At 44.1% G+C, this 15,513-nt stretch overlaps 1 protein-coding gene across 1 annotated transcript in view; it reads right to left on the minus strand.

The window, feature by feature from the left end:
* Positions 1-15,513, minus strand: part of LOC123285369 (coiled-coil domain-containing protein 93-like) — a 116,365-nt gene that overhangs the window by 12,888 nt on the left and 87,964 nt on the right. Inside the window, exons 7-9 of the mRNA XM_044769266.2 lie at positions 13,098-13,190; positions 12,761-12,811; positions 11,804-11,890 (exon numbers count right to left, since the gene is read on the minus strand). Coding sequence (XP_044625201.2) covers positions 11,804-11,890; positions 12,761-12,811; positions 13,098-13,190 — 231 coding nt within the window. The remainder of the gene's footprint in view (positions 1-11,803; positions 11,891-12,760; positions 12,812-13,097; positions 13,191-15,513) is intronic.

Raw genomic sequence — 15,513 nt, forward strand, 5'->3', positions numbered from 1 at the left:
TGGCACATGAATAAGAAAATGTATCAACATGACCCTAAACACCCTCTCCTCCATGAGACACAGGGCAGGACTCGGTCCTATCAGGATAGCGCTCACTTGGCTGTCTCGGTGGAAGCCCCACCGGGCACAAGCTGGGGCAGAGCTGGCACAGGCTGAGGGTACGTGGCCGTCATGACTGGCCCAGCCACGAGGGGCTGGAGGAACTTCCCTGTTGGTGTGTGGGGCATGCGGTTTCTCAGCGTCCTTCAGGCGAGGTGTCCTGGGTGGAAGGTGGCAGTGGGGAGTAAGCTGCCATGCCGCTCTTCCTGTTGTGTGGCTTCCTCCCTTCCCATGTCCCTCAGAGCAGGAGCCCCAGCCTGCTCAATTTTGCAATCCCCGTGCTTAGCACAGGCCTATATGGCAGCCCCTCCAAAATATCTACTGGACAAATGACATGTCCACCCAAGGGCAGAAGATGTGCCTAATAATGTGAATTCTCTTCCCACCTGTGAGCACGTGAGGAATGGGGTCTTATTACCAGGTTCCCAACATCTTTACCTATAAAATTACTTTGCATCTCTGTCCCCCCTACCCTTCGTCATTCTTCCCTACACAAGAATGACTTACGAGCAAAGAGCCAAATTCTAGCACTGTTTGTGTGCCACATTTACGAGGGAACGCTGTCCCTGGGGTGATGGGCTCCTATCCAAATGCATCCCTCTGCTTTGTGGCTGGGCGGATGGGCAGCCCCCATGTGGTTCTGAGCCTACGTGACTTCCTCACTGCTCTGAGGTCCCATAATATACAGCTGCCCAGAGGGAGATAAAATCCCAAGACCTGGGTCCACTCTCAGGCTTGGAGCCCAAACTGAGCACTCCAGTTTAGCCATAGCTACAGATCCCAGTGCCTAACGGTTACCAGGCTCTGGTCAAGAATACAGTGGGGTCTGGTTTCCCAGTGGCTCTTGCTCCCTGAACATAGGTTCCTCTGGAGCTGTGCAGCTCAAAGACAAGCGGGAGTTGGGGATATTTGCCGTACATAATTTGGTTAATAATCTGATATAAATATTTTGATGCAATAGTTAAAAACATTCTCAACATCAAAATGTCTAATTTGTATGGAAATCACTTCACTAACTACTCAATATAAAGTAGTATTATTGCTAAGAGCTTTGGAACAGTGGTACTCAATCCTGGTTGTAAAACCGAATCACCTGGGGAGTTTTTCAAGTCTTATGACCAATTAAATGAGATTTTCTGGAGGTGGGACCTAGGTGATTATAATGTGTAGCCAAAGTTGAAAATCAACGCCGTAAATAAACCAGTCAACTTGTAGCTTTATGGCCCAGGAATGTGTCTGTCACCCTTAGCCTATCAAGCTCAAGGACTAGGTGGGGGTTACAGATATTTGATGATTAAAAAACTGAAGATGACCAAGTTGGATTCTGAAGGAGGAGACAAAGTTGGACAGATGGACAGTAGGAGAGGGGGCTTTGGAGCAGTAAATCCTTGACAGAAAAAATTTAAATCCTTGGGGCATCTTAACTGACTTCTACTTGAAGAGTGCAGCGTCTCTCCAGGAATGCCAAGCATCTACAAATATTCCACTTTTGTTTACACTGGAGCAAGGGCTAAAGTGCCAATCTAATTTTGTTCAACAATTTCAGATTAAGAACGTGCTTTCAAACCCACAGTGTGGATTAAGATGACGTATAGTGCAGATTCAATATTTTCTAATAGTTGACAGATACTCACAACTTTTACTCCTAGGTGAACCAAATTTAAATGTCATTCAAGAATATTAATCTGGTTCAAAACAGTAAATTCCTAAGACAAACAGAAAGTGATTACTTTAGCTAAAACTGTACACTTTTGTAATGAAAGAGACCCAAAAGGTTATCTACATCCCAACCTTCTTCCTAATACAGGAATCTCTCCTATATCAGCCCCCTTCCCCAACAAAGTATGGTCACTAGGCTGTCAATAATAGATTCCTATCTCATGATGGTGCCAGAAGTTCTCTCTACTGAACAGATGTCGGTTTCTGGCACCGTGATGAGCACTCACACTGAAAACAAGTAAACAGGTAATATAAAATATTTTTTTATAATCTTTTAAAAGATCTGTGAGCTAGCAAGAATGTAAGAAATCCTGGAAAGCCAAAAAGTCAGCAAAAGTGGAAATCCAGGAAGGTATGTGTATCCACTGAAGTTGGCTTTTTTCTTGAGTATTTGCCCAAGCTAGGTGATTTCAAGCTTTGAGTTTTAGAATTCAACAACTGCTTTGCATAGACCTTGACACAGGTGTAGGAGGAAACAGATCTGCAATGAGCTTTTGTAACAACAGATTGGCCTTCATGTAGTTAACAACCTAAATTCACACACTACGTAGACGGTCCCTGAACCCGCCAAGTCAAGACTCTGTGCACAATGGACTTGGTCGTCTGCAGTTTTCTTCCCACTGTGACTGTCAGTGAACACAATGTCACTTGAGCCAAAGTGCTTTAAAAACCTGTTTCTGCCTTCATCAGTCTAGTTCTTTTAGCTTTAAGGGTGACATGTGAAAGAAATGAAAACTTTAGGTTCCCTAATAAAAGGGATGTTTGAAAATGGAGCAGTTAGCTTTCTGTCAACTAGGTTACGGATCTCTTCAGTTCCGTGCTAGAATGAACGATGTTATCTGTATAAAAATAACTTCCCATTAAACAAAGCAGTTTGCATAGCACCATCTCTTAAACTCAAAGGCAAATGGAGGAACTCACAAATTTATATGTACTTTGGGCCTGTTCTTGTGCATGTTACTCATTTTAATTGGGCTGGAGAAATGTCAAATACCGAAACGGCACTTAATATCCTGATATTAGTGTACATTAATACATTGCAGATGCAAATTTAAGGGGCTCTGCAGAGCAATGAGAATTGCTCCCTGGCAATAAGAGAAAGGATTTTGAAAGCCCATGTGTGCTTAGAACATATACTGTCATAACGGAGATATAACAGTAAGTTTGTATGGAGACGTCAAGATTCTTCATGTGCACTGCAAGTATTTTCTCTCTGTTTATATGGCTCTTTGAGTCACCTGTCTAGTAAGAGTAGAATCAGAAAGAACTTTCCTGTCTCAGTGTTATATGAATGATGAGTGGGCCGATTCCATTGACTGGAGCTCAGTACTTATGAGGCTCTCCCAATCAATGATTGGGACCAATACATGATCCCCAGGTGAGCCGGGGTGTGCCCAAGTGCTTGTCAGAAGCAAAAGCAAATCCTCTCTGGAAGAACAGAGCTTCAACTCTTGGCCTCAAAGAATTTCTCTATTAATTTCCAAGGAATATGAACTCACAGTCAAAAGTCAAAATTACAGATGAAGTCAAAGTATCATGAGCAAAAGCCAGCAGAAACAGACAGCAGAACCAGACCTGAGAAGACTCACATGCTTATACACCATTCCTCCCTGCAGCAACAGAGACTAAGGGTAATCACTCTTCCACATAACAGTCCAACTTATCTTACAGAAGCATCCACGGCTCTTTCCTCTGTCTTTTCTCTAACAAGATGTCGGTCCCTTCACCATCGTGGCTGCTATCCTCTGGACATAAAAAAAATCACTTAGGAGCTAGGTTAAGTACTCCGGATGGAGTCTGAGGGCTGCAGATAGAGCAGGATCATCGCTTCGAGACCCATGAATTTCAAAGACCCATATTCACGTAACCTGCTGAGTCTAAGGTACAGCTCTGGGTCCTAAGGTGAGCAATACAGGATCCCTGCTCAGAATGCAATTAACGTTTACGAGGTGTGAACAAAGTCCAAAACATCCCACTTACTCCCCATGAACTGCTCTCAGGTGAGATGGCATCCTCACAAATCCTGAATTGGTATGACCGATTTTTCCGAAATTAAACAAAATAGTTCACATTTACCTTCTCTAAAAAATGAATTTATTTGTTTGGGCTCGTAATTTCAATCTAACATGTTTTTGAATGTTAATTCTATTCTCCAATGTACTAGCCACCTTTTCTTCTCTAGCTTTAAATGATGTTCAAATCTGGCAAAGCTAATTCCTATGTCTTTATCCAAATTGATAAAGACCCTAGAAGGTATAGCTTGTGCTATGTGGCTTGAGACAATCCTACCAGGTTGACAACTCAGTAGCTAATACCATTCTCTCTGCTCTTAGTTATTGTATTGCATAACTCAGTCACTAAGAATTTAGGAAATCTTGGAGCAGTTTGGAAACACAAACATATTGAGCATTATTCTCTTCAGGTTTACAGGATTCCTTAAGATCTAAATTCTGATTCAGTTTTAAATCCCTTTCCCCACCTCTCTTAGTTTAGTTCAACAAAGCTTTACTTAGAGCCTGTCAGGTATGGGGCACAGTGAGCAGCGCTGGGGAAGGGGAAAAGACACAGACCTTCCCCCTGGACCCTCACAGTCTAGTCGGGGAAACCCAGCTCATTCACAAATAAAGGTGTTGCATCCTCCACATCTCCCCAAGCCTAAACTGTGCCACAGAGGAAGAGAGAGTTTTCAAAGCTCTTCTTGTTCCTTCTTCTCCCTCCCCTCCTTTCCTCCACAAGGTTTACGAAAACCCATTGTGTTAGGCCCTGGGGGTAGACAACGATCCCAGCCCTCGTTTACAGCAGACATTCTGGTCCTGGAGACAGGCAGAGACAAATAAATAGTGCATTGTTAGTCGTGCTAGAAGAAGACGGCAATGAGTTGATCCATACAACCTCACAGAAGAGCCTGTCTTCAGAAGAGAGGTCACCCTCCAGGATTATTGGGTGAGTCTGCACAGAGCCTTCCAGTCATCCACCAGCCTCTATGGAGTATTTATTCTACACTAGGCAACAGGGATACAGAGCTGAAAGATGAAATCTTGGCCCTCCAGAAGTTTACAGATTTAGGGCATGACTTATCTAACACCTGTGACTTGATGTGAAGAAATGAAGTCTAGAAGGAAGGGGTAAAAAATCTACCCACGCCCTCACTTTTCCTCATCCCAACCTGGGCTTTTCTATCTGTGGCCACAGAAAGAGGTTCGCAAGAGGGAAACTATTCCCTTGTACCACACTTCCTCCCCAACTCCACAAGCCAATGCTGCTAGAAAATGATAAAAATGTTTTTTGGTGTTTTTGGCTGGATGCCAGGATTAGAAACATTCACAGCTAAGCTTATTAGAAATCACACTGGTTTTAGATCAGACCTGATTCTCTAACAAAGTGGTCAGAGTCTTCTGGTCGCTAAACTTCCCGTGACCTTCTGACCCAGGCCAGGTTCCTGGAGTATGCTATCTTCTCTCAGTCCCCAGCCCTCTTAAGCTATCCTTTTCCATTTCACCTCAACTGGGTACAATTTTAAAAAGTCATCCATTCTACCTATGAACAAGAAAAAAGTTCAATATCAACTACAACAACCACATTTCTTTGGGCAGACACTGACAGTTCCAATGGCCACACAAACCAAGCAGCAATTGTCATCCACTTGAAATCACACAAATTATATTATTCTGTAATTTATCTTTTTACAGGTTGACGGACTCCTAACCGGGAGCTCCTCAGGGCAGCATCCATGTCTTCCTCATAACCCTGTCCCTGCCCCCCACACCTGACACTGCCTGCGACATAATGCATGCTCAACAGATGTTTGCTGAAAGAAGAAATCATCCCACCTAGGAGGTCAATTCTGTCAGTTCTCTGGCAGAAAAGAAACCAAGCTGAAACTGAAAATATCTCCAAAATTATACCAATTTTCTTTATAAATGTTTGCAAAGCCTTCATAACACTAATTGGAAATACAAAACCAGGGTAGAGAAATAACAAAATGAAGGCAGCTACCTAAGAGGGAAGATGATACATTAACAATTGATTATTTGGGGTCAATTCCATCCAAGCTAGTTATATAAATGTCCTGAGGGCCTACTTTGCAGAAAGACCTTACAGAGGTGCTGGCTGACCTGTGTGCCCAGCATCATTTGGTTTAATAAAAGCAATCCCGTCCTTTGAGGAATCACTCTCTTCCACTCTCATTCCAGAAGGGCTGCCAGCCACAGAACCCACTTCCTGGCCAGAGGAACTGGCCCAGAGAGGAAGACGTGACCGGAACCATGCCGAACATAGGAGAACCTTTCCATAGGATTTCACACACGGATGTGGGGAGGCTGCTGTAAGACGGAACCGATATTTGGTGAGGCCTCCAAGGTGGTAACGGAGAGAGACACAGTGAAGCAAGGGCAACAAGATATGACAAGGCTGTTTTAGCCCCTAGGACCCTGCATTCACGGGCCTCCCAGTTCTGAGAGCTGATGAAGACTCCCACTGGCTTATACCTCCATTCTAGGCAGAGTTTCTATTGCTTGCAACCAAAAGGCTCCTATGACGCACACTGGCCAGGCTAGTGAGTGACAGACTTAAGAGGTAGTTTTCTCTGCTGCTTGCATTATAAAGTGAAATAAAATTACCATGGTAGATGGGGGACAAAATCCACTCTAGTCAAATGCAGCTGTCTGCACTCTAGGGGCGACTTTCTGTCCTTTGTGTTTTCTGACCACACCCTGGCCATTACTTCTTTCTGGCTACACCATGATCTAATTACCTAATGAGATTCCCCAGGTGCTCTTGAAAGATAATTTCAAGACAAAGTAGAGGCTTCTGATTCACAACCGGAGAATGGTCCTCAGAATCAAAGGTCAGAAGCAATGGTGCCAAAATTTTTCAATTGCTGGACAGGAACACCTCCAAAACATACTGAGAAAAAAAAATTCCTTCCACAAATAAGTCCCTTGATGACCCCAGAATTCATCTCACCATGGAAATAAGATCAAGATGTTGACAGTCTTCTGGCTAGGATGATACCTAAAGAGTTGGATGAGAACATCTGAATGTCGTATTTTCCAGCGACATGAAAAGCCACTGGCACATCCCATAGCTTTCAGCAGCTTAGGTGTGACTGGGTGTGAGTGCCTGGGCTGTATCTTTTTCACTTTTACTTATTTCTGTGGTTTTCCCAATATGACTGAGCCTCTTCTCTTCACTTAGCCCAAGGTTGGCAGCTGGATGGTGGGAGAGTCTAAAGAGACATGGTCACTACAAAGCCAGGAAGGCAGATACTAAGGATAGCAAAGGAAGTCATCCCCACTTCCCCCTAAGGATGCTCCATCTCGCCAAGGAGACAGGTTTCAAAGTCAAGATAGTCCTGTATGCAAATCTGGAGTTTATTAGCTACACAGTAATGAACAAGTTACTTAACTCCTCTGATCTTTAGTGTCTTCATCTGCAAAATGGATATCACATCACGAGCTTTTGTACTGAGCACCAACACTGCCAGTCATTGGGCAAGGCTCTGAGATTACTGAGAAGAGTGAGATGTGGTCCACATACACATAAACAGATGGTTTCAACTGCATATGAGTAAGTATGATGACGGAGGAAGGCCGAGGATTATAAACAAGGAGGCAGACACTGTTCTGAGAATTAAATGAGATAATGGTATACAAAGTACCTGGACAGAGAAGGCACTCAGGATAGATTCTTATGATTCCCCAAGAAAGCTCTGTGCCTCTAGATCCACAAAATGCTCTAAGATCCTGTCTCAGGGAGATGCTGACCAAGGAATGATTTCATTGCAGAAAAGTATTAAAGGGGTTGAAATGGTGGATGGTTGGTTAGAATATGGCATTAGGGAAAGTCCCTTCCTGCCCTTCTGGGGACCCCGCACTTTCTCTGGCTCAGCTTTATTCCCTTTCTTCTGGCTCAAATGAGTGGGGGATAGTAGAGCAGAAGTATACATTTAGTCAGACTTTTTGGTTCTCTGCAAATTGCAGTCATAGATTCTTCTTCCCTGTAAAAATGAATGCTAACATGCAGGGAGCATAGTAGACATCAACACCAAAAAGCACAGTGGGGCCTCACTGAGCACATTCTGGGATGGGCGTTACCCTTTGGAAACAAAGAAAGATGGTGCTCCTTGGCCCAGAGCTTACTGACACTTGTGAATTATACATCTGGAAGCTTCTCTACATTCCTGTTCCCTGCTGCTTTACACGAATCATATGGAATTGAGTTACACATCTCAGAGACTTGCTTTGAAACACAAAGATTATTTATCATGTTATATTGTTATAAGAACTTGTGAACTTTACAAATGAAAGAGAAGCCTGTACATGTTTTTTACTTCACTTTTATATCCCAACGCCCATTGACTTCCCAAACACTTCTACTGCGCAGGTTATTCGAGTCACTCCTAGGTCACAAAACCATCTTCACACTTTCACCCTCCAAAAATTATCTTGTTCCTTTTCTTTACTAAGCAAAAGTATCAGCCTAATTCGGGTTTCTTTCCAGCATCACCAGTGACTTCCCTCCTGGGCATTCCTCAATCCCATCTCTACTTCCAAGGGTTTCATTACTGAGACCCTGAATGTAGGGGCATGAATTTTAGGTGAATTGCCAGCGCCCAGTTTCAGTCCAATCTACGGTAGCAAGATTCAAGAGAGAAACAAACACACTGTGGTGGACAACTCTAAGATGGCCCCATGATCCCCAGCTCCTGGTGTTCAGGCCTCTGTGTAATCCCCTCTCCTTGCCTGTGGGCAGGACTGGGACTTGCTTCTGACCAAGAGAAAACAGCAAAGGTGACAGGACGTATGTGATTGCATGTACACAATTACGTTACATAAAACTATAACATCTGTCTTGTGAGGAGGTGCTCTCCCTTGCTGTTTGTGATGAAACAAGTAGCAGTGTTGGGGAGGCCTGTGAACTGGGCCCCAAGAGCTGCTGATCTCAGCCAACAGGTGGCAGGCAACTGAATACTGCCAATAACCATGCGTACTTGGAAGCAGATCCCTCCCCATCTGAGGCTCAGATGAGACTGCGGTCCCAGGCAGCAGCTGCAGTGCAACCTTTTGAGAGTCTGAAACAAAGGACTCTGCTGAGCTGTGCCCAACTGCTGACTCACAGAAACTGTGAGATAATAAATGTCTGTTGTTTTAACCTATTACCTTTGTGGTAATAGAAACTCTATTGAAATTTACAAGAAAAACATCACATACCAAAAGATAAATGAGTAAAGGCTATCACAGACAATTCAGATAGAAGAAAACAGAAGGAGCAAACAAAAACACAGAACCATGTTCAGTGCTCCCAGTGGTCCAAAGAGGTACCACTTTATAGCCACCAAAGTGGCCAGTAAGACAAAGGAACAACCACAGCTGGGAGCGTTCAGGCCATGCTGAGAAGGCCCTCACCAGTGAAAATATTTTATACCATTACAACTTACTTGTAAAGCCACACAGGAGTCAGAACCCAATCATCTAACTCCTAGGAAAACTTAGCAGAAGCTATCTGCTCAGATTTTACAACAGTGTTATCTACAACAGCAAACAGTTAGAAACAACTTAAAAGTCTAATAATACAGTGATGTTTAATAAACTGTACTTTATTAACACATGGATTATCTATTAAAATAACTGCGAAGGCCAGAAACATGGAAAATGTTTACAATATGACCAAAAAAAACGTAGACTATAAAAATGCAAATAAAGGCCATCACTAGCTGAATAGTTACAACGTGTCAGGCATTGTTTTAGGCATTTTGGTCACATTTAACTACATCTTCACAACACCCTGCCACTAAAGTAATATTATTCCCATTTTATAGATGAAGATACTAGGGCAAAGAGAGGTTACAAAAATTAGCTAAGGCCACCTAGCTGGAAGTAGAGGAGTCAGATATGAACCAAGATATGACTCCAAATGCTGTAGGGTTTTTTTGTTGTTGTTTGTTTTTGCTTGAGGAAGATTCGCCCTGAGCTAACATCTGTGCCAACTTTCCTCTATTTTGTATGTTGGCCCCCAAATGCTGTGGTTTTAAGTGCGTTGTTCTACCTCTTTTAGACATTTGTGACAACTGCAACTATGTATAACTATGGATATCGGGGACACACACTGGAAAATAATATGCTAATGTGAAAACAGCACGATATGGGAATAGGATTAACAGCAATTGAATTTCAAAACCATCATCTTTAAGGCTATATGACTGACCCAACACAAATGTGAGAGACAATCAAGCAATGGACTTTTGACCTCTAATTCTCCATGAGAAGTTTAATTATAGATAGGTCCTTGGAAAGAGGCCTGTCTAAAACCACCTCTAATTTCACTCTTTTCTGGCAGAATGCAGTGGAAGCAGAGAATGGTCCAGGATACAGAATACCCAAATGCAGCCATCAGAGTTGGGTGCAGATCACTAGACAAGGGTGAGGATGGGAAAGCTCTGGGGATAAGAGACCTGGGAGGGAACACAGAAGCGCAGTGCTGACTGGGGAAAACAGGTAAGCTGCAGGACTCCAAGGCAAGGAGAGCGCTGGGAGAGAGAGCTGTACGGTCATCCAGAGGAGGGTCTGCCTGCTTGCTTTCCCTCTGACAGTAACCTGAGCTCCTATCTGCTTGCAGTGGCCAAGCACAAAGATAAAAACGAGCGTCCCTGTAGAAATAACAGCGAGTACTCATACAGCTGTCTTGTTTTCAAAACTAGATTCAGCAATGCTACGTGGCAGCATAAGGGCAGGTACAGACTCATACTCTTGCCATCCAGGTGCCCGTGTAGATGCCAAACCAAGACACTTTCTTCTCAGGGCAGTGAAGTACACACTTTCCACAACAAGACCTTCAAGTCTTTGTATTTGTGCTTTTAGGATAACCTAACTCCTTTTCTGGTCAGATCTCAGAGGACATGTTGACCACTGTCACCTTTCCTGAGGGGAAACTGGAACAGAGGACACTCTGGACTCTATGAAACTTAGATTAGAAAACCCATGTTAAGAAGCACTGACTCGCAGGGTGGGGGACATGAGAACCCCACCCCCAGACATTCTGTGCCATTTTACTCACTGTCTTGCTCAGAAAGCCCATCACTTGGTGGGAGATGACCACCTGCTGTGCTTACAGCAGATTGTAACTCCCAGCTTACAGGTGACATCCCTTCCCCAACTACATCATCCGTGCAATCACTCCAGAAGAACACTGCACAGAGGGGCAGAGCAGAGCTAATTTGTCATCAAGGCTTTTGAGACAGGAAAAGTGAAGCTGGATGCTTCAAAAGACATCACCGTTTTAGGGGGGCAGACTAAGTATGGCTGGGGAAGGAAGGATGTGAAACAATGACCTGTAAATCTGATTTTACCAATACTACATCTCAGCCAGACCAGAATCAGTTACGTGCAAAATGATTAATCACCGTCTCCCTGAAATATTCAAGGTCTGGCTGCCTATTCTCAGGATGGAAAAACTCTAACGCTGATGTATGACTTTCAGGCTTTTGTTCATTCTCTACCCTTTTAATAAAGAAGAACAAAAAATTTTGCCTTGGGCTTGGTGAGTTATGGGGTTTATCTCCCAAGTGGCAAACCTTCACTCCTCAGTGCAATCACCCGATGAGCCCAAGTTACAGGAAGCGGGCAGAGAAGGAAGGGTGCCCGTGCTGTCCCTCAGGCAGCGATTCGTCCCATGCCTAACTGCTCCGAGACAGGTTTTCTTTTAATAGAAAAGGTTTCTCTATTTACAGAAGCAAATATTTACAACAAATATTTATAAACCTATATTTATACAGGTTTTATACTTATAGAAAAATAGGCACTGCAGAAGAAAATTAATTTAACTAATGGGCAAATGCTGACGGCTTCACACAGCGTACATTTTGGACAAGTGTGGCTGAAGAATTACAACCTGACTCCAACACTGCTGGGGAAGGCTGCAGAGAATCAGGAGAACACATCCTTGGGGTGTCACCTGAGGCAAAGACTCCAGGGAGGCCCCCACGTACCTTCTCCGCGTACTCAGACACGATCTGCTTGATCTCGGCAGAGCAGAGTCCCACGATCTGGCCCACGGAGTTTGCAGTGAGATGGGTCTGCAATCAGAGGGAGGGTGTGTGCTCAAGACCATGCCTCCTCTTTCACAGAACTGGAAAACCTGAACACTCTGAGTATTACGGCAAAATAGATAACATTTCCAGGGGAAAACATAATTTGGCTTTTGTTTCTGTATTCATCAACAAGGAAGGGAGAAAACAGGCTGACAACAAATGTTAAGGGACCTCTCTACCTCCTGGGTCACTCAATTCACTGTGCTAGATTCTCCTCAGACCCTGGATTCCTCTGGAAATTGGCTCTTTACTCCACCTACCCCATCCCAAGGTCTCTCTTCCTGAGGGTCACTAAACAGAGGCTAAGGGAACTTGAAGGCTTAGGACTCAGGAGGAAAAGAAGTACAAGTGGGAGAGGAAGAGGAATCTCAGATCTCCTAAACTCTCTCTTCACTGCCACAGGCCCTTCCCGCCCTAAAAAGGAAAGATCCTTTCAAAGCACCTGGTTAAACCTTCTGGACAGGCCTTGAGCTCTGGCAAGACCAACTATAAATTCAGTATTCTATTTCTCCCTAGAAAGTGTGGGAAGGAAACAGAAGACAGGGTCTCCTTTGAGGTGGGCTGAACAGCGGCTCTCCTGCAGAGGCCCTTGTGATGCTGCCCCAGCAGGGACATCCTGCTCTCACAAAGGTCCTTCAAGTCTCCCTCCTGGAGGTTCCCACGGATAGCAACACTATGCATTTATAAAAAGCTGCCCAAAAGAAAGATCCCAAGGAAACAGGAAGCACTGAGTACTGAAAAAAGAGGGCTCTGAAGAAAGTGGTCCCTCTGGGAGGAGGGCCCCACAGAGCAGAGCAGGGTGGTTCCAAGCCCCGTCTCCACACCACGCCCTCCCCCACGACACTCCCACCTCACCTCTTCATTTGCCATGGCGGTCATCTTGGTCATCAGTGACTGGACGCACTGCTAAAAGAGGAGTGGGGAGAAGGAGTGGTGAGCAGATCTCACCAGGTAAGACTTGGGCAGTACGTCTAAACAGCTCTTTGTGGTGGAATCCAAGGGTTGTTTTACTTGATCTTGTTTCAGGATGAGGTTCATAGAGGTGAGAAAAAGAACTAGAAAGGCTGTGAAAGGCCAGCTAAGAGAAGCTGGCTGTGGAGGCAACTGACATTTTGGAAAGCTGGGGATGAAAGTGAAATTTCTACCCAAATGATTTAAACAGAAACCTCAGGGGCCTGCAAGGGCCACATACCTCTACAGCAGCTCGAAGCTCATCTTCCTCATGGGCGTCAGCTTTTTCTGTAGCCGAGAGCCCCGTGGGAAGTGCCATTTTCGTGTCCTCAGCCTGGAAGGGAAGATGCGAAAACAGCTGAGCACTGGAGTTGGAGACTCAGCAGAGAAAGGATAACATTGCAAAGAGGCACGAGTCTGTGAAAGAAAACACACAGATCTGGAAAGCTGAACCAGTCCCTGAGAAAGAATGGAAAATCCAGAGACCTGAGCTTCCATGCTGGCTACAGACCGAGCAGGCTGAGCTTCAGGCCTTGGCCAATGCCTGTCTCCATTTGTGAACTGCTTGCTGATTAAATTCATATCAGGTCACACACATTTGCCAGACTTACCCTTGCACTTTGATTGGGTCTTGACCCACTTTAACACCTTCGGGGAAGCTCATGGCCTAAAGAAGTCTTTGTTCAAACTGCCAGTTGATACCCATTAGTGAGACATGAAAGCAATTTAGCAGGTATAACTAGCATCTAAATAAATTAAATAAAAATAATAGAACAGAACACATTAGGGTGCTTTGCATGGAGAAAGGAATTAAGTATTGCATTGTGAGACTTTCGCTTTTGGTATATATGTGTGTGTACTTAATCATGATGAAAAATAGAATTCTTACTGTCAAGAGTGGTCAACAAAGTTTGAAAACCACTGGTCTGAAAGATGTAAACCTAAACTCTCTCACTTGGTGATCAAGCTCACGCTAGTGACCCAGCCTCAGGCTCTCAACGTACCACACACTCAAGACACCTGGATTGACTGCTGTTCTTCAAGCATGGGCGGGAAGTCTAGAGTTCTTGGTTTCAGTTCCATCTTTGCCATTCACCAGCTGGTGACCTCAGGCTTACCCTCTCTGGACATTAGGGTCATCCAGGGTTGAAGGAGAGGACTCATCTCAGATGCTCGTCTCAGACCATCCCAATTCTAGGATGCTTTTCTATAACAAGCCTATGACTGACCAGGGCAGCAATCTGACCTCCTAACTGCTGGGTATAGGGATGGGGAAACAAGACTTTCAGTTCAAATGTGCCATCTGATAGAAGAAGGACAAGACAAGCCCAACATGAATACTACTGCATAGGAATCTCGTATTTTTCCAGTCATAATGAAATTGCCTTATCTCAGAATAAAGTCCCATATAGACATTCTTTTCAGACTTAAAATTACAAATCAAAATTAAATGTACACACCATATTCTTAGTATATACCGGATGCCACATGACATGTGCAAATCGAGAAAACACCTTGCTTTGGAGGAAACAACTATTTAGTTGAGTGAAAACACAAATATCGAAAAAAATAAGTAACAAGAAAACCAAAAAAGAAGATGATATAATCAGTGCATGACTGATTACTGATAATAGTCAATGCTTTCTAGATGTTTACCATGTGTTAGATCATTCTATGTCCTTTACATTTTAATCCTCACAACAATGCTGTGAAGTAGTACAATTCCTGCCCCCATTTTAGAGAGGCTGTGACCTAAGGCACAATGATTAAGTATATCGTCCAAAGTCACACAACAAAGGGGAGGAGCTAGGATCCGAAACCAGCCAGTCTGGCTTGAGAACACATGCTCCTAGTCACTGTCGGTGCCCTCCGATGACTCTGAGACAACAATTACTACAGGAAGTAGAAGGAGGCTAGGGGTCAGGGAAGGCTTCCTGGAAGAAGGACTGACGGACAGGGGATCTGGACAGAGGGAGGGGTGGCAGGAGAACAGCAGGAAGAGTGGCATCTCATTCAAGAAAATCTGGGAGTCGGGTAGGGAATGAGAAAAGAGGTTATTAATAGATCTGAAGCTGCAGGACTCTACTTCTTAAGAGGCCAGTGACCACTTTAGTTAACACTGCATTATTCAAAAGGCAGTGGATAAGAGCACAGGCTTTGATGTCACACAGATCCAGGTTCAGATTCTTGTTATGGCACTTGAGGAGCTGTGTGATCTTGGACAAATCATGGAGCCTGAATCTCAGCTTTCTGATCTGAAAAACAGGAATAAGCATCTTCCTTATAGAGCTGTTCAGAGAAGGAAGTAAAAAAAACACATGCGTGCCCTGAACAAAGGGCCTAGAACATAGTCCAGGTTTGGCACTACGAGATTTATATGCCTGCCCTGGTGCCGACAATTAAGGATCATTAATAAATACAAATATTAGGAGAAATCTTTGAGACTCCTTTGTGAAATTAGAAAACCTCGACTTACCTGATTTTCCACACCTGTGCTAAGGGTATCCTAGCACAGGGCAGGCCTGTAATTTATGCTTGTGTTCTCTCTCACTGCCAGCATCCTGTCCACACCTGCCTAGGGTCTGTCTCATCAGATGAGGAGGGTTCAGGGCCCTGTGAGTGGACTTCATCTTCACACGTCTGGAGTTATTAGAACC

This window comes from Equus asinus, chromosome 4 (assembly GCF_041296235.1).
Source record: "Equus asinus isolate D_3611 breed Donkey chromosome 4, EquAss-T2T_v2, whole genome shotgun sequence".
In the NCBI taxonomy this organism is placed as follows: domain Eukaryota; kingdom Metazoa; phylum Chordata; class Mammalia; order Perissodactyla; family Equidae; genus Equus; species Equus asinus.